Here is a 19,678-nt window from a genome sequence, read left to right on the forward strand (position 1 = left end):
TAATTTTTACTGATAGAAAATTACACTAAAATATATTTAGCTAGTAAAAAATTAATTGATATTTTATTAATTAGTCTGTTCAATTTTTATTAAAATTTTTAATCTGATTAAAAAAAATAATTTATTTAATTTATTTATTAATTAAATTCGATTGTATTTAACCGGAATATTCATCCTAACTACCGCTATCAGATGGAGTCCACATACATGCATTTTGGTGATGATAGAAATTATTATTTATATTTTAAAATAATTATATATATATATAACTCTTCTCGCTTTCCTCTTTTTATTCGGCGTTTCCTCTGCCGGACGCGAAGCAGAGGGAAAATCGTATTGAGGTGGGTTGGAATCCCCTCTCTCTTGATTCATATCTTTTTTTTTTTGTCTTGATCGATCTCCACTAATGTTTTACGCAGTGTTTTTGAGCGACTAGATCGTCTTCCATGGCCTCTAGGCGGATCATCAAAGAACTGAAGGATCTGCAGAAGGATCCTCCTACTTCTTGCAGCGCAGGTCTTTCCCGTTTGTATCCGTTTCTTTCATTCACTGTTTCCCCCGTTATGACTTTAGATCAGTACTGGTTTACGTTCTATCTCGGGTAAAAATCATGGATAACTTGGACTTTGACGAACTTAAAACATATCTGAAACAATCTTAGCTCTATTGTCTTTGATTATGTGAAGCTTTCTCTTTTGGAATATGTAGGATAATTATGTCTACAAAAGTAAGTTCATATCGCATTACACTACGCATACTTTTCGGAAAACTAAGTTATATATTATTGAAACTGATACAATGGTGATGATGGTATGATGGAGATGATATCACTAAATGTTTTATGTAAGATTATTAATGAAGAAGAAGAATAGAGTACGTGTGGATGCCAGATGATTTGCTTCTCTGCATGCGTGCACTAGGAGTAATGAAAATATGCTGCTGAAATTTAAACCCATTCTTCTTTTCCTAGTGTAGTTATTTATGGTCAGTCTCCAGTATTATCAATCAATTTTCTTTTGGCTTACAAATACATGTGTGGTTAAGGCATTGTTACCTTCAGTGACTGCACTTATTTGTACTGATAAGGCTCGAATACATAATGTAGACTATCTAATAATAGCAATGCAATGTTGCATAGATTTAACTTGCTGATTGAGAAGACTAGCAGTTGGTCAAATGGGATTGTTAAGTTTTGTGACAATGCATTTGTTACAAGTATGAATTACAAAAAAAAATGGTTTAAATGATAATGTTGAGTCGTTTTCCTGCAGGCCCTCTGGCTGAAGACATGTTCCATTGGCAAGCTACAATAATGGGTCCAACGGATAGTCCTTATGCGGAGGGTGTTTTTCTTGTCACCATCCACTTCCCTCCAGATTATCCCTTTAAGCCACCCAAGGTAATGTTCACTGTATAAAATAAAGGAATTTCCATTCTCTATCAATTTCTTCATTTGCACATATTCTACATGGTAAATCAATGGAACACTCATCCATATAATATGATTCCATAACAAGAGGATGATGTGCATCCAAGGACTATGATGGACAATGAGATATTTAGTTTTACTCATGTGAACTTGTGGAGTTTAAAGATGCATATTTTCAAAAAAAATGGCACTATTTCTGTTGTGAAGCTTGTAATATTGTTTGAAGAGTCATTTTCCAATTGATAGTTTATGGATGTTTTGGGGAAACCCATTAGAAGCATAAGTTTATAGATTAATATTCATTTTTTCTCATATGTAACACCCAAACATATGTGTGCTATTGTTACTAACTAGACTTTCAACTCATGCCTTGTTTGAATGGTCCCTTGCAACTCCTATTACGGCATTGACCAAATCTATGTTATAGTACTAATTAATAACTTATTGTTTGTTATAAAATTATATAAGCAATTGCATATGAAAAGGAAATATTATTAACCTTTTATCTTTTTTCTCTCTTTTTCTTACTTATTGAAATGAATACATATGTATTTATAGGTACACAATCATATTGAAACTCCTCATGAATTTACATAACTTAGGAGTTTAAAAGATGATAGGTTATGTAGATGAGGGAGTATATGAAGTCCTTGGGGGTTATGGGCATCCACATACTTTATTTTACAACACTCCCCCTTGGATGCCCATAATTAAGGAATCCGCCTCATTAAAACCTTATTAGGAAAAACCCAATGGGAAAAAACCTAGTAAGGAAAAAGAGTACGTCATTCCGCAATTGTATCACTATAAATTTACCATACAGCATAATATGGTATAGTGAAAATTTACTCCCCTATTTGAAATTTCATTTGAGATCTCTGTACCGCCGCATGCCAATTCCATGTACTAATTTCTTAAATGTTGTTGTAGGTAATGCTTTAGTAAATAAATCTGTCAAATTATTGCTAGAGCGAATCTGTTGAACTTTAATATCACCATTCTTTTGTAGATCATAAGTGAAGAAGAACTTTGGTGAAATATGTTTAATTTTATCCCCTTTGATGTACCCTTCCTTTAATTGAGCTATACATGTCGCATTGTCTTCATATAATATTGTTGGAATTTTCTTATTAGTAGTTAAACCACATTTTTCCTTGATATGTTGAATCATTAATCTCAACCAAACACATTCCCGACTAGCTTCATGTATTGCAAGTATTTCAGAATGATTCGATGATGTAGCGGTTATGGTTTGTTTGATAGATCTCCAAGATATGGCTGTTCCACCATATGTAAATAAATAACCAGTCTGAGATCGACCTTTATGTGGATCAGATAAATATCCTGCATCTGCATAACCAATTAACTCTGAAGTAGACATATTAGAATAAAATAAGCCCAAATCGATGGTACCTTGAAGATACCTAAATATATGTTTAATTCCATTCCAATGTCTACGTGTTGTAGAAGAACTATATCTTGCTAATAAGTTTACAGCAAATGCTATATCTGGTCTTGTATTATTAGCAAGATACATTAATGCACCAATTGCATTTAAATATGGTACTTCAGGACCAAGCAATTCTTCACCATTTTCACTAGGTCGAAAAGGATCTTTGTTCACGTCAAGCGATCGAACAACCATTGGGGAACTTAATGGATGAGCTTTATCCATATAAAATCGTTTTAGAACCTTTAGTGTATAAGCTGATTGATGGATAAAAATTCCATCCACAAAATGTTCAATTTGTAATCCAATACAAAATTTTGTTTTTCCTAGATCTTTCATCTCAAATTCTCTTTTTAAGATATCAACTATATGTATAACTTTTTCAGGACTTCCAATGATATTCAAATCATCAACATATACAGAAATAATGATAAATTTTAGTCCATCCTTTTTTATAAAAACACATGGACATATTGGATCATTTTGATATTTATGTTGCACCAAATAACCTCTTAGACGTTTATACCACACACGTCCAGATTGCTTCAATCCATACAAAGATCTTTGTAATTTAATGGAATAAATATTTTTAAAATTTGAACTTGATGCTTCTGGCATTGTGAGCCCTTCAGGGATTTTCATATAAATATCATTATTAAGTTTTCCATACAAATAAGCTGCTACTACATCCATCAAACGCATTTCAAGCTTTTCTTGTGCTGTCATACAAAGAAGATATCGAAATGTGATTGCATCCACTACAGGGGAATATGTTTCTTCATAATCAATACCAGGTTTTTGAGAAAAACCTTGTGCCACTAAACGAGTTTTATATCTTATGATTTCATTTTTCTCATTTCGCTTTCGTACAAAAACCCATTTGTACCCTACAAGAGTTACACCTTTTGGTGTTTGGACTACAGGTCCCAAAACCTCACGTTTTGCGAGTGAGTTTAATTCCTATTGAATTGCATCTTTCCATTGTGGCCAATCATGCATACTACGACATTGTTCAATAGATTTAGGTTCTTGATTATCATTTTCATAAATAATTTCTAGCGCTACATTGTATGCAAATTTATTGTCGATAACTAATCTTGATCGATTCAATTTCTTCCCTGTCCTGACATAATTTATTGAGATTTCTTCATTATTTTCAAGTATCTGGACCTCTTCTAGAGTTTTATCAAAAGTTATGTCAGTTGTCTCTATAGGAGACTTAGGCGTTTCAAAATGAACATCTTGATTAGTTGTTCTTTTCCTTTTTCGAGGATTTTTATCTTTAGAACCGATTGGTCTACCACGCTTCAGGCGAGTTATAATCTCATTAATTGATTGTCCAATTGGTACATCAATATGAGCTGGAGCATTAATAGCTGGTATATGTGACTTAGTCACTCTCTTCAAGTTAGTGAATGCATCAGGCAATTGATTTGCAATATTTTACAAATGTATTATTCTTTGAACTTCAAGTTCACATTGATTTGTACGAGGATCAAATTGCGACAATGATGCATTCCAAGTGACTTCTCTGGGAAACTCTTTATTTTCTCCCCCTAGCTTTGGAAAAATTGTTTCATTAAAGTGATAGTCAGCAAATCGCACCGTAAAAACATCTCTTGTCATTGGTTCCAAATATCTTATAATTGAAGGAGAATCATATCCAATATATATTCCCAATTTCCTTTGGGGTCTCATTTTAGTGTGTTGTAGTGGGTTAATTGGCACATATACTGCACATCCAAATATTCTCAAATGAGATATATTAGGCTCTTGACCAAAAGTCAATTGTAAAGGGGAGAATATATATGATAACTGTTGACCTGATAAGTATAAGTGTTGCTGCATGCAAAATAGCATGCCCCCAAATAGATGTAGGAAACTTTGTTCTCATAATCAATGGTCTAGCTATTAACTGGAGACGTTTAATAAATGATTCAACCAAACCATTTTGTGTATGAACATAAGCAACAGGTTGTGTATGAACATAAGCAACAGCATGTTCAACAGTTATTCCAATAGACATACAATAGTAGTTAAATATTTGGGATGTAAATTCACCGGCATTATCAAGACGTATTTTCTTGATAGAATATTCTGGAAATTGAGCTCTCAACCGAATTATTTGGGCGAGCAATCTCGCAAACGCCAGGTTGCGAGTTGATAATAAACATACATGTGACCATCTTGTAGAGGTTGTTGGACCCCGTCGGTGTTTTGATGTGATCAACCAAGTTGGTTAGGTCCTGCTTTGTGTTTGATCTCTGTGTCTGAGTGTGCAGGAGCTTAGGAGCACAGGAAGTCGAGCGGAAGACGCAGCTAGCGAGAAAGACGGCATGGGAAGGGAGCCGAAGGGCTCGGTGCGTCCGAAGGACGAGAGAGCTACGGAAGAGTACACCGGTGGGCGAGAAGAACGTGCGCGGCGTTCGAGGGACGTTAAGCCGGGGAGGAAGACTGCTCGAGGAGAAGGCCGGGAATTGGGTTCGGGTGAGCCCTATTTCGGTTGGCCGAAATCACCAAATCGCATGGAGCTACAGAAGTCAAAGCAAGGCGAAAGGATGCTGGAAATAGAGCTTAAGGCTCCTCAAGCCAGACTGGAGGCGCCTCCAACTTGGAGGCGCCTCAATCTGCCTTGGAGGCGCCTCAAGCTTGAAGGCGCCTTCGGACTTGATGAAGGCACCTTCAACTGGTCAAAAGTGACCGTTTGCGTTGCGGATAAAGTTTTATCCGCTGACCGAGCTGGAGGCGCCTTGAACCTTGTTGGAGGCGCCTTAGACCCTTGGGATAGACTTTCCAGGAGCTATATAAAGGCCCCTGGAGCTAGGAAATATTCAACAACTCAAGCAATCAACTGTGTAGTCTTTCCTAGCAATAGTTCTAAGCTTCCAAATTGTAAAAGACTTCTCCACCTTCAGAGAAGGAGATTTTTCTAGTGCGCGCTTCTCATCGCCCTGGATTAACAACCTTCTTGGTTGTAACCAGGTTAACTCCCGAGTCTCTAGCTTTATTGTTTTAGTTCTTTTATTATTATTGTTATTGCTTTTATTTTGAGTTGAAAAGATCCGAGGAGGGTATACTTTATTTTTTCAGAAGCAATTCATCCCCCTGTTGCCGTCCTCCGCTGCACTTACAATTGGTATCAGAGTCAGACCGCCTCAAAAGGACTAACCGCCGACTGAAGCACAACGATCAAGACAATGGCCGGAGCGAATATTCATCCCCCGAAGTTCGACGGAGACTTCGCGACGTGGAAATGCCGGATGGAGGTATTTTTCAAGACAGAATTTGACATTTGCTTAATTATGAAATATGAACATGTAGTTCCAAAAGATAAAGAAGAAAAGACGTGGAGCAAGAAGGAGCAAGCCGATTTTGTCGCCAACGGAAAGGCAGAATTTCATCTGCTTAGCGTGCTGCCACTACAAGAGGTAAGTCGAATCAGAAGCTACGACTCCGCGAAAGACCTCTGGGAAAAATTCCTGGAGCTTCACGAAGGTACCTCGGAAGCTAAGCTAGCAAGACACGACATCCTCCGGACCCAGTTAACGAACCTTCGGATGAACCAAGGCGAGAAGGTAGCGCAACTCTAAGCAAGGATCAAAGAGCTGATCATGCAACTAACTAATCTTGGAGAAGAAGTAACGAACCAGAACTCAATCCGGTACGCGCTCAACGCCTTCCCCAGAACTCCAGAGTGGGCCTCCTTAGTAGATGCGTACTACATCTCTAAGGACTTCGAGGTAAGTACTTTAGAAAATTTGTTTTCTACATTTGAACTTCACGAATCTCGGATTGCAAAGCCCATTAAAGTGGAGAAAGCAAGTCAGAACATTGCCTTGAAGGCAAGAACAAACGACTCTGATTCCGAAGCCTCTATCGACGAATCTGAAGCTGCAATAATGGTAAGACGATTTAATAAGTTTTTTAAATCTAACAAATTTAGATGGCAGAAGCATGAGCGAAAAAGGAGAACGGTTCGTTGCTACAACTGCAACGAAGAAGGGCACATCAAGGATGACTGCCCGAAATTAAAGAGCAAGCAGAAAGAAAAAGAAAAGGTCAAGTACAAGAAGCCAGAATCCTCCAAGCACAAGAACCTGAAGACCACTTGGTCAGATTCGTCGTCGTCCGAATCAGACATCGAAGCTTTCTCGGGGTTAGCGCTAATGGCTAACCATCAGATAGAAGAAGAGTCAAGCTCAGAGATGAGCATAAATAAAGGGAGAGGAACATTAGAAGAAGAAAGCTGCAGTGAAAAGGGAGCCTCACCAAGTCAGGTAAGTAAGGTACGTAATCTAACCCCGACTCAGTCTTTTCGCTTTATTAAGTCTCTTTCTAAAGACTTATTCAAATTAGAAAAAGAAAATGCTAAATTGAAATTGAACCTAGCAAAAGCATGTCCACTAGAAATGTATGATAATCTAAAATTAGAAAAGGAAAAATTAAAAGTTGAAATTGAGAAATTGAAAGATAATAATGCATGCTTAAATAAATTTTCAAAATCAAAATTAAGAATTTATAGAAAATTGAACTGGTATATAAGAAAACATCAGGGCCAACTTAGAAGAATACCTAAAGGATATGTACCCCCTAAGTTTTTGACCAACCCTGTAGGAAGGAACTTTTATTGAGTTCCAAAATCTTTGCTAGTTTAAAATTTCTCTTTTAATTAAACATTGAGTTTCTTTATGGAAGCTTTGTCTAAGGAAGTGGTTGTTGCTCCAATAACCAAGAAGTCCTAGTGCCTCGCCACGACTTGGAAGCCGAAATATCGAAATAAAAATGTTTAATTAACTTTCTGATAAAAGCATTAAAATTAGAATTAACTAATGCTTTGAAAAGTTTTTAAACATTTCCTTAGAAATTCTTTAAAATTTTTTTATCTAGAAAAAAGTCTCTTGAAAGTTTTACTTAGAAATTTTTTTTGGAAAATTTTAAAAATTAGTTTTGACTTAGAAATTATTTTGAAAAATTCTAAAAATTAATTTTGACTTAGAAATTACTTTGAAAATTCTAAAAATTCAGTTTACTTAGAAATTTTTTTGGAAAATTCTAAAAATTCATTTTTGCTAAGATATTTTTTTTAAAAAAAAAATTTTGCTCAGAAATATTTCTAACTTAAAATTTGCTAAATATTTTTATTAAATCATTTTTCTCTTCTTATTACCCCGTTTTTGCTGTGATCAAAGGGGGAGAGAGAAGTACAAGTTTAGGGGGAGAGAATTTTTTAAAAATTAAAAATATTTTTGAAAAATTCTAGTTAACTCTTAATTTAGTAGTTGCAATTTTATTTATTGCAAACTGATGCTTAACATGTTAGTTTAGTATTTTTCTTTTAAAATTACTTTTTTGTCTATTTTTAACCCTAACTTGAACTTGGGTGTTGATGCACATCAAAAAGGGGGAGATTATTGGACCCCGTGGGTGTTTTGATGTGATCAACCAAGTTGGTTAGGTCCTTCTTTGTGTTTGATCCCTGTGTCTGAGTGTGCAGGAGCTTAGGAGCACAGGAAGTCGAGCGGAAGACGCAGCTAGCGAGAAGGACGGCACGAGAAGGGAGCCGAAGGGCTCGGTGCGTCCGAAGGACGAGAGAGCTGCGGAAGATTACACCGGTGGGCGAGAAGAACGTGCGTGGCGTTCGAGGGACGTTAAGACGGGGAGGAAGACTGCTCGAGGAGAAGACCGGGAATTGGGTTCGGGTGAGCCCTATTTTGGTTGGCCAAAATCACCCAATCGCATGGAGCTACAGAAGTCAAAGTAAGGCGAAAGGATGCTGGAAATAGAGCTTAAGGCGCCTCAAGCCAGACTGGAGGCGCCTTCAGACTTGATGAAGGCGCCTTCAACTGGTCAAAAGTGACCGTTTGCGCTGCGGATAAAGTTTTATCCGCTGACCGAGCTGGAGGCGCCTTGAACCTTGTTGGAGGCGCCTTAGACTCTCGGGATAGACTTTCCAGGAGCTATATAAAGGCCCCTGGAGCTAGGAAATATTTAACAACTCAAGCAATCAACTGTGTAGTCTTTCCTAGTAATAGTTCTAAGCTTCCAAAGTGTAAAAGACTTCTCCGCCTTCAGAGAAAGAGATTTTTCTAGTGCGCGCTTCTCATCACCCTGGATTAACAACCTTCTTGGTTGTAACCAAGTTAACTCCCGAGTCTCTAGCTTTATTGTTTTAGTTCTTTTATTATTATTGCTATTGCTTTTATTTTGAGTTGAAAAGATTCGAGGAGGGTATACTTTATTTTTTCAGAAGCAATTCACCCCCCTCTTGCTGGCCTCCGCTGCACCTACAAAGGCGTCAATTAGCACCATAAAATATTTAAATGGTCCACATGGTGGGTGAATAGGCCCACATATATCACCTTGTATACGTTCCAGAAATGCAGGGGATTCAATTCCAACTTTAGATGGTGAAGGTCGCATAATAAGTTTTCCTTGAGAACAAGCAGAACATGAGAATTCATTAAATTGGAGAATCTTCTGGTTCTTTAATGGGTGTCCATGTGAATTCTTGATAATTTTTTGAAACATTGTAGAACCAGGATGTCCCAATCGGTCATGCCAAAATATAAAATCATTTGAATCAGTAAACTTCGGGTTTACTATTGCATTTGTTTCTACTGCATATATTATTGTGTAATACAAACCAGATAAGAAAGCGGGTAATCTTTCATATACATGTTTCTTACCCAACACTAATTTTGTAATATAGAGATATTCAATATTCTCATCATATGTTTCAATGTGATATCCATTTCGGCGAATATCTTTAAAACTTAGCAAATTTCTTTGAGACTTAGGAGAGAACAATACATTGTCAATAACAAATTTTGTTCCTCCAAATAATGATATATTAGCTCTTCCAGAACCTTCAATAATATTTGTAGTACCAGATATTGTATTAACATTACTTTCACCCATTTCTAAATAAGAAAAATATTTTTTCTTTCTGAATATAGAATGTGTCGTTGCACTATCAATAAGGCATAAATCTCCATTATTTAATCCAAAAGCTATGATATTCTTCATTAAAACAAAAGAGATACATAATGAGAAACAACTAAAAGATTAGTAAAAGAAAACATAATAGCAAATGAACTAATTTATTTTAAAATATTTGATTGATTTAGACATTTCCATAAATATCTTCATTTCCAGTCAAATTGTCTATACCTCCATCAGGATCTGTAAAGAAATCAGAAACATCCAAATGTGTTGTCATAGAAGGATCAACAATTGTATTATTGTCTTGAAAGACAACATTTGTCTCTATATCTTTTGTCTTGCCCTTTAAAGAGGCTTGGTAGAGATCAATAAAGTATTTTAGCGTACGACAAGTACGTGACCAATGTCCTTTCATGCCACATCTATAACATGAATTTTCTGATTTCTTTTCGTCGTTATCTTGTCCACTTTGAACCCTTTTACCATTGTCATTTGTCCACTTTTGATGAACATTATTGTTAATCCACTTCTGGTGAGTTGTTGTGTTTCTTTTATTATAACCATCATGATTTTCTTGAGATCGATCATTTCCGTATCCACGACCACGGCCACGACCACGACCATGATGAAATTTTTCTTTGTGCTGTTGTTTATCATTTTTACCAGTTATCTCATTCACTTCAGGGATTGGACTAGCACCAGTTAGACGGATCTCATGATTTTTCATCAAAAGCTCGTTATTTTGCTCAGCCACCAGAAGACATGTAATCAACTCAGAATATTTCTTAACACCTTTCTCTCTATATTGCTGCTGCAGGAGCATGTTAGATGCATGAAAGGTAGAATATGTTTTTTCCAACATATCTTCATCAGTAATTTTTTCACCACATAATTTTAATTTTGAGCTAATTCTAAACATTGCTGAGTTATATTCACTTACAGATTTAAAATCTTGTAAACATAAATGAATCCATTCATAACGAGCATGTGGAAGAATAACGGTTTTATAATGGCTATACCTTTCCTTCAAATTATTCCATAGCTCAAGTGGATCTTTAATTGTCAAATATTCAATTTTCAATGCTTCATGAAGATGGTGATGAATGAATATCATTGCTTTTGCACGATTTTGTAAAGATTCCTTATTTCCATCTTTTATGGTGTCTCAAGACCCATAGCATCCAAATGAATCTCCGCATCCAAAATCCACGATAGATAATTTTTTCCCAAAATGTCAAGAGCCACAAACTCTAACTCTGAAAGATTGGACATAGTAAGAATCTATTACAAAGAAAACTAAATTATTAATAATAATTATCGTGCATCATATATATTTATTAATAAATGATAAAACATGATATAATCAAAAGATGATTTGGTAATACTTAACTGTAAAATATTGTAAAATTTTTAAAACGTTGCAAATCATACAAATAAGTAACTAACTAATAGTTAATCGGATAATAGCTAATAAATGATAAAGGAACTATAAATTTAACTTCTTGGCATGTGAACAATTTTGATTGAGAAAAAAAAAAAAATATATATATATATATATATATATATATTTTTTTTTTTTTGATATTACCTATAACTGATTTAAAAGAAAAAGTAGAGCTCTTCGTGCTGATAACGTGTTATAAAATTATATAAGCAATTGCATATGAAAAGGAAATATTATTAACCTTTTCTCTCTTTTTCTTACTTATTGAAATGAATACATATGTATTTATAGGTACACAATCATATTGAAACTCCTCATGAATTTACATAACTTAGGAGTTTAAAAGATGATAGGTTATGTAGATGAGGGAGTTTATGAAGTCATTGGGGGTTATGGGCATCCACATACCTTATTTTACAACATTGTTTAATTTTTATACTTTCCACAGGGCATTATTTTCTGTAAAAAAAATTAGAAAAAACCGAATCCAAGTAAACCACATACCTGAAATGGTAACCCCTAAGTGCTAATGTCAATGTTGGTTCTGCCAATTTATTTAATCATAGTCAAGTTCAGTTTATTGACACATTTGCACAAGTTCAGAAATTCAGTTAATTTCAGCAATAGGTTCGCATTTGCACAATTGATAATTTGATATGCTCATTGCCTATCAAAAGGTTCAAAACCAAGCTACTTTAGGAAAAATGATTGTTATCGTTACAATTTTATGATTGTCTACTTTAGTAGTTGAAGTGTGGCTTTTCACTAAATAGTTGAATAAATTGAAGGACTAGCTGTGTTAATCTGATACTTGGCACTTGTTTTCCATCATATTAACATACTATAGGTATAGAAGTCTAGTTGGTGGTGGCTCATTTTGTCTTAACATGTTGGACATAATGAACTTGGTCCAAATAAGGTTTAGTGGATAGTAAGCAAAAGCTTTGACCTTTTTTACCTAATTTCAAGATTAAAAAAAAAATCAAGCTTAAAACAAGAGAAATTGTGAGGCTTGGGATGGCCATTAGTCCCTTTATTGCTGAAGATAAATTGTTTGGTCTATAGTGATACATTCATTCAGCATAGGATTGCTATTGCACTTGAACACGATCCTCTAACTAAATCAAGTCAGTTAACATTATATATTCGCTTGGCTTATTGGTATTGGGGGATGCCTTGTTCAGGTTGCTTTCAGGACCAAGGTTTTTCATCCAAATATCAACAGCAATGGAAGCATTTGCCTGGACATCTTAAAGGAACAATGGAGTCCTGCTTTAACTATTTCCAAGGTGACCTTTTCTTCCCTTGTACAAATCTCCTAGCAAGTTGATTGTGTCCATCTTATTTAATTTGCTCATGTTAATGAGCTACAAGTACCAGTACGTTCAGGTAAGTTATACACTTTTATTTGCTTTAATTCCTGAGTTTGTGTCCTTGCTCCACGTTATACTGGAAAATATGAATAAAAATGTACTTGTATTTACTAATGATAGACCTTAGAGTTCAAGAATCACCTATGGCTTGTTACTGTCATGCAATTAGTATATTGAGAACTATCTGTAATTTTGCTCATACAGGTGCTGTTGTCAATTTGCTCCCTCTTAACTGATCCAAACCCAGACGATCCTTTGGTTCCTGAAATTGCCCATATGTACAGGACAGACAGAACCAAGTACGAGTCCACAGCGAGGAGCTGGACCCAGAGGTATGCAATGGGCTAAGACATGTGAAAAGTGGGAGGTTCCTATGTCTACGATGGCTGTATTATTTACAAGAACTAATTATTTATAACATCGAACCGAAGTAGTACTCTGCTTGTGCCATTTGATCCTCTAAAAGACTACATCAAGGGAAGTTGTTACCGCACAAACTCATCACACTCTTGTTGTATTTTGTTGTTTGTATCATTATATGATAACTGTGTTGAGTCTATGGAAGAATTTCCCTTTTCTCTCTTAGATTTTTGTATCTGCATTTGGTTGCACAGCTTAGTTGAGTCATTGCATACTACATAACTATAACATAATAGTTTCTAATATATGAATACAATATCTGAATATATTTTTTAATTATAATTTTTTTTCTCGTGCTTTTTACTGTATAGTGTTGCAGTGTGGAAGCTCAAAGATTGGTAGTTGAGACATGAAAGTTGCGTTTCAAGAATAAAATCAAAAAGTTTTTAAAAAAAAAAAAAAAAAAAAAAAACTGAAGTTCGAGTTCGATAATTCATCTCTCTATTTTCTAGTAAACTAAATACGGTAAAATTATTTTTTTTTCAATAATAATATTATACAAATTAAAAAAATTTTTAACAGCCAAATTTTAGTGTTATCTGGTGCGGAAATGCATCAACGCTAGGAGGATTATGTTAAACTACAGCAGCACTAGCCTCTGAACTGAACGGGTCGAAGCCGTCCGTTGCCCATCAGACGTCTGTAAAAAATTGCCTTTTTGCTCACAAATCGCCGCCCCATGAATCCAGCTCTGGCGTCGGAAAACCCGACGCAAAAAGCAACGGATCGAACTCACCGGCAAGCGGGTCTGATCCGAAAGGTGTTGGCCGGATAAAGCCGGCCGGATCGAACGACGACGACGCGTCGAGCGTCGGAAGAGGAAAGCTCCTTGCCGTCTCCGGAGGATGGGCGCCAGTGATTCGCTGGACAAGCTCGCGGAAGTGAGCCGGGTCGGCGGTGAAGTAGGTGATCGGCGAGCGCTTGGAGGACCGCGACTTGCGCTTCTTCTGGACGCGCTCCCCGGCGATCGAGTCCAGGCGGGGCGGCTGCAGGAGGAAGGCAAGGGACTCCGGAGAGGCGACGGCGCCGACGACGGGAGGTGTCGAGTGGGAGAGGAGGGCCGCGAAGGATGCGTCGTTGTCGCCGGGGAAGGCGTCGGCGCAGCTGTGCGCCCACTGGTCGAGGACAGAGCTGTTCTCCATTCTCGAACTCCAATCGATGATTTAACAACAAAAACAAAAAAAAAAATCTGTCAAGTATTTTTTCTCTGAGGCATTTGATCGAACACGCAGTGGGAGAGAAGCGAAGTGCATTGTAGTGTATTTATAGAGGAACGGCTGCCGTCGCGCGTACTCCTTTGACCGGTCTGATTGAACCGGCCTCGGCTATAACATTCGTGAGGGTTTGTTTGTGAGTCCAGGATGCTTACTGATGCTGATGCTGAGTTGATTAGAGAGGAGAATTGATCAATTTCTGATAGAGACGAAACATTTATCACCATATATCACCCTTCACATACTTAACATTTCAATATGTCCCGTGTAATATCCTTATTCTCAAAATGTTCCTTAACGTTTTTAAAAATTTCCATTTTAACCTTGGTCGTTATCATACTAATCCATCCAAATTTCCATTTGATGTGACTGTATATTGGTTGTGGCAAAAAGACGAATACGTTCGTCCCCAGCGTCTCCGTCAACTCGTCTTAAGGCCAACACGGAGGAGATAAATCACGGGCGGCTACTACCCTTTGAAATAGTGACTAGTACATAAGGGAGATATTTACTGTTGGATCGTGAAACGTCGATAGAGGGGGGGTGAATATCGATTCAAAAAAACAATGAGTATAAACACAGCGGAATTAAAAACAATAGACAAATGAACACGGTGCTTTTACTTCGTTCGGAGCCTGTGACGACTCCTACTTGAAGGCTCGTACTCCGTGAGTACTTTCGTTGGCTAATTTACTAGCAATTCGAAATGATAATTACAAAGGCAGTACAAGAAATGTTAATAAACAGTAAAACAAAGCTATACCGACAGAAGGAAAGCTACAAGGAAAAGAGTGCGTTGTCGGAGCTTCGTTAGCGTCGTTGGAGCGCTGAGCAGCAGAGCAAGCAGTCTAAGAGTTCTAAGTTGATAGTTGTGTTTTCAGCTCTGCCTCCGCCCCATCTTTTATATGAAGCTCGGGGCGCCCTGGATCCCTTCCGGACGCCCTGGTGAGATGTGGCAAGTCCAACCAGCGAGCTCCAAGTGGCGACGTGCGATCAGGATAATTTTTGCCTCCAGGGTGCCCGGGTGCCTCTTTTATAACTCTTTTAAAAGTTTAATTAAATTTAACTCTTTTATAACTGATCCTGTCCGAGTGCTGAGTCGACGGTCGCTGGGGACGTGGTGCTCTCATTGACTCCGCGCAGCCCTGTGAGTGGCGTGAACCTTCGGCGAGAACCTGCAAGCACAAAATCGAGCCGGGAATAGGTTCCCTTCGACGACCCTCCGACGCTCAAGTCAGTCTCCGACAGCAAGAAATCGAAGTAGAATGACGAGAACTATAACTATAGTGATGAATCATGCATATCTCCATTAGAGTATGGGAGTCATTATATAGGGTTCCCTGAAGGCGCGTGTATGCTTACCGAGACATGTACGTCTCTCAAAGCATACTTGTAATGAGTGTATCAGAAAAGCGTGTCTAACGCCATACCTCAATAACGCGAGCATATCTCTGACGTGACAATGGAAACTTCGGTCATACGATTCTCTGTCTGATCCGGCCCAAAGGCGGAGCAAGGTGTAAACTTCCCTGGGCTATAGCCCGGGTGGATGAGTTAAAATGATGTATGTTTTATCTATTGATGCCATTAATTTTTTATTCCTAAATAAAAAATAGGGTCTTTAGCCCGGGAAGTAATTTGAAAGACATTGATAGCCCGGGCGAGCTACAAATCCTGGCTCCGTCAGTGATCCGACCGCCTGTCATGCTGCCTGTCGGCGACACTTGTCTCGAGGAGAATAGAGTCACCTGCTCAGCCGAATGGAAGAACCGCTCAGCTAACGTTGCGATCGGCCGAGCGGGACATCTGCTCAGCCCCTCATACGAAGGTCTTGGCGTTGCTCGACCGAATAGGAGAACTTCGGTGGTCCTAGTTCTCGTTCGGTCGAGACGAAAATCACTCCGCCTCCATCTCTTGTTGCTAAGTCGCGTTAGTCACTCGCCGGGCGTCAAGAGCTCGTGCCCGAGTCGAGCCGATCTGTCGGGTCGGCTTTCCGTAGATCGGGGAGGTGATTTGCTCGGTCGGACACCTACAGGGTGTCGATCATCTTGACCTCCCGTCGGACGGGCCCTTGTTGACCACCTTGACAATTAATAACCTTAATATTACTAAATAACTGGAGGAAAAACAATAACAAGTTGAAAGTGTTAAGAGTTTTATTTTTGGATATTATAAAACATTTCCAGTGTCAGTAGAGTTAATAAACATTAGGGGTTGAAATGAATTTCTAGCTTTGTTTATTCAACAATCGAAAACATGAGATGGATTTGTCAGATCACGTGCGAGCTGACCCCCGCGGATTGCGTTTCGACTTGGTCGTCGAGGCGGCAGAGGCCGACGCCTTGAACCCGGCGATTTCTAATTCGATCCGGACGGTCTAGAACGCCTAGCTCGAACCGACAAACCAGTGCCGCGTTCTCACTTGCGGCGTTATTCGAAGAATCGGAATGAGGCCATGCTGAGGTCGTCGTCAGGCAAAATTCATATGGCGGGGCGGAGTGGCCAGTCCGTGGGTTAGAAAATTCTCAATTTTATCGAGTTGCAGATTACATGCATGAGGTCATTAAAAAATAATAAAAATATTTTTAACTGCGTGAATTAGTATGACCCAGTATAAAATTATTTTTTAGATTTATAATTATGGGGAGGGGTTTATAAAAATTATAGATTTTTTTATTTTAATGTGATAATATTGTAATACATTAGATTTTATAATAAAATTAAATTTATAAATTCAGGATTACCATTATCCGCAGCATTCAAAGTTAACTAATTGCGCATGGCGTCGGCGGAAGGACGTCGCCCGCCAAGCCGCGTGGGGACCACGTCAGTCACGCTTCGATATTTCGATATCACAATATTATTTTGTAATGCCCTTTGTGGCACATATGGAAAGTTATAAGCTTACTATTCTTATTTGCGGCGCAGTCGAATGTGAATGCATCTAGACACTCCGTGGTTCGCGAAGAAAAAACTGACGGATATTATCGTCTTCTCCCACTTTAAAATAAATATATATTTAATTCGAAATTTGAATGGGCTTAGCAATTGAGTTCTAGCAAAATAATACATCAAAGTCGTCCCAGGTCTCACTCACCATTGTCAACGAGGCTACGTTGTTGATGCGAACGTTGACTGCCGCTCGTCACTGATTTATAGATTTAAGTGGATAAATGAGAAACACAAAACTCAAGTAGTGTGGTTTGGTACGCGTCACATTGTAGTATTGCTCTCATTTTGTCAATTAAAATAAAAGATCATTGCAAAAGTGTATTTATTATTATTTATACTTCATCCCGTCTTTAATTTTTTTTATTTTTTTTTTTTACATTTTTTACATTTTAAAATTCAAAATTTATAATTTTATAACTTATATAATATAATATTGATTAGTATGGCAGTATTAATTATAAATAAATTATCTATATAATATTAATTATAATTCGTATTACAGTAATTATGAAGTCATAATTACTATAAAAATTTAAAAAAATTGAAAGGAAATGAGACGCCTTTTATAATAAATAAAAGCACATTCATACACGTTACATTGTACGTCTGGTTGTTTTTTTTTATTTGACTTTCTTTTCTCTTTCTATTTGTTTTTAATGTCAACGGATGCTAAAGCTAATGCTGGGCCATGAGTATACCAACGCTGAGAATATTTCTTTTTTTTTTAATAAGAGGTAGATTGGTTCTATAGTATAAATTAAATTATGCACGTTAAGAATTCGACCTTTAATTTTTTTTTTCTTTTACTAAAAATAATTAAAATACTGCCGTTTGGACCAAATTTTGTAGAGGCCCATATTGTAATTGACTCGGGCCATCCAATTGAAATACGTCTCTTGCTTATGACCATTGGCACGGCGAGGACAAGGCCTATTAGATCACCCATGTAATCAGCGTTCGAAACTCAGAACTGGCAAAACAATTCATCATTTTGTTCAAATATTTATACTACTGGACCAATAGGCCACTCATGTTCCGGATTCATCCGATGGGTGAATAGGAAGAAAGTCATTCATCCCTGGCACTAATCAGGCGTGGATAGCTTGATTAAAAAAAAAAAAAAAAAATACTTGTGAGTCTTAGATGATGACTCATAATTCATTCCGTTGGGATCCTCTGTCCATAATTTATAGATCATTCATTGTAAGAAAATTTTTGACTTGGATAGACTCCCTTTATAAATAGATGAAGTCAATCTAAATTAAAAGTCTAAAAAAATAAATCATCCTCGATCCGTAAATATCCATGCTCCCCATAAATTAAATATTTTCATAAGTTTTTTTTTTAATTTTCAATATGCTGTACCAATACTAATTCAAACCTAAAAAATTTATTATTCTTTTCATAATTAAAAAAACTCTATATAACTTTTTTGACTTGGATAGATTCTATATTATAAATCATATATCTGCATTTATTATTATTTTTATTTAATACCTCTATATCATTTTTACTTAATAGTTTAATTAATTTTGATCTTTAATTTAATTTATTGATAATTTTTAATTAATAAATTGATTTCATTTATGATTTTTAATTTAATTTAATTTATAATTTTTATTTAATATTTAATGAATTAAAAAGCTAAAACCTCTTCCCATTTATAGCAGTGACAATGGGCTTGGCCAAATGATCCAAATACTGACATGTGTTTTTCATGATTGATCATTAAACATGTTTAAAAACGTAAAAACTTTAATTAATCGACCAAAATCAAATTAAAACAAAATTTTATCATTTAACATAATATCATCATAATGCCATCAAATTCATAAGAGCATCCACAACGCAACGTTAAACGTTACGTTATAATGTTACTGTGCATTAACACCGCGTTGTGGACGCTAACATGGCGTTAAACCACTTGAATGCGTTCAATCTCTTGAACGCGTTCAAGTGTTCATGGGGTGGGCCAGGGCGGGCCCACCCATGTACAAATATTTTTTAAAGTCAGGGATAATGTTTTTTAGTTTTTAAAATTTTTTAAAATGTAACACTTTTTTAAAATGTTTATTTTTACACAACGACTCTTTTAAATAACAGATTTTTTAAATATAAATTTTTAAATTAAAAATTAAATAACGGTTAGTTATTTAACGGTTACTTTTTAACGGCTAGTTAACGGTTAGATCGAAATTTCATCTATAAATAACCATCAATATGCACACATATTTTCATTCCAACTCACTACTCTTTCAATTCTACTCTCTAAATTCTCTCCCCATATATTTTTTTCAAATTCCTACCATCTTATTTTCTATCCGAAATGGATGAAAATAATAGGGCATTTTTTACAAATTTCTTGAATCCTACAAACAACTCGCAAGAATATTCATCTTCCCAAAATCCACAAATTCCACCAAATTATCTATACCCACATCCAGGGGCGGATCC

At 36.6% G+C, this 19,678-nt stretch overlaps 2 protein-coding genes across 2 annotated transcripts; one reads left to right on the forward strand and one right to left on the reverse strand.

The window, feature by feature from the left end:
• The first annotated feature begins 257 nt into the window (after nt 1-257).
• LOC122005416 (ubiquitin-conjugating enzyme E2-17 kDa-like) lies at nt 258-13,223 on the forward strand. The gene is made up of 5 exons (XM_042560447.1): nt 258-341; nt 420-516; nt 1,272-1,399; nt 12,450-12,554; nt 12,843-13,223. Exons 2-5 carry the CDS (start codon nt 447-449, stop codon nt 12,984-12,986), a joined length of 447 nt encoding a protein of 148 aa, XP_042416381.1. The 5' UTR covers nt 258-341; nt 420-446; the 3' UTR covers nt 12,987-13,223.
• Nucleotides 13,224-13,720: 497 nt separating this feature from the next.
• Nucleotides 13,721-14,200, reverse strand: LOC122004197 (calmodulin-binding protein 25-like). The gene has a single exon (XM_042559121.1). It carries the CDS (start codon nt 14,198-14,200, stop codon nt 13,721-13,723), a length of 480 nt encoding a protein of 159 aa, XP_042415055.1.
• Between the last annotated feature and the right edge of the window lie 5,478 nt (nt 14,201-19,678).

Source organism: Zingiber officinale, chromosome 7B, assembly GCF_018446385.1.
Source record: "Zingiber officinale cultivar Zhangliang chromosome 7B, Zo_v1.1, whole genome shotgun sequence".
Classification (NCBI taxonomy): domain Eukaryota; kingdom Viridiplantae; phylum Streptophyta; class Magnoliopsida; order Zingiberales; family Zingiberaceae; genus Zingiber; species Zingiber officinale.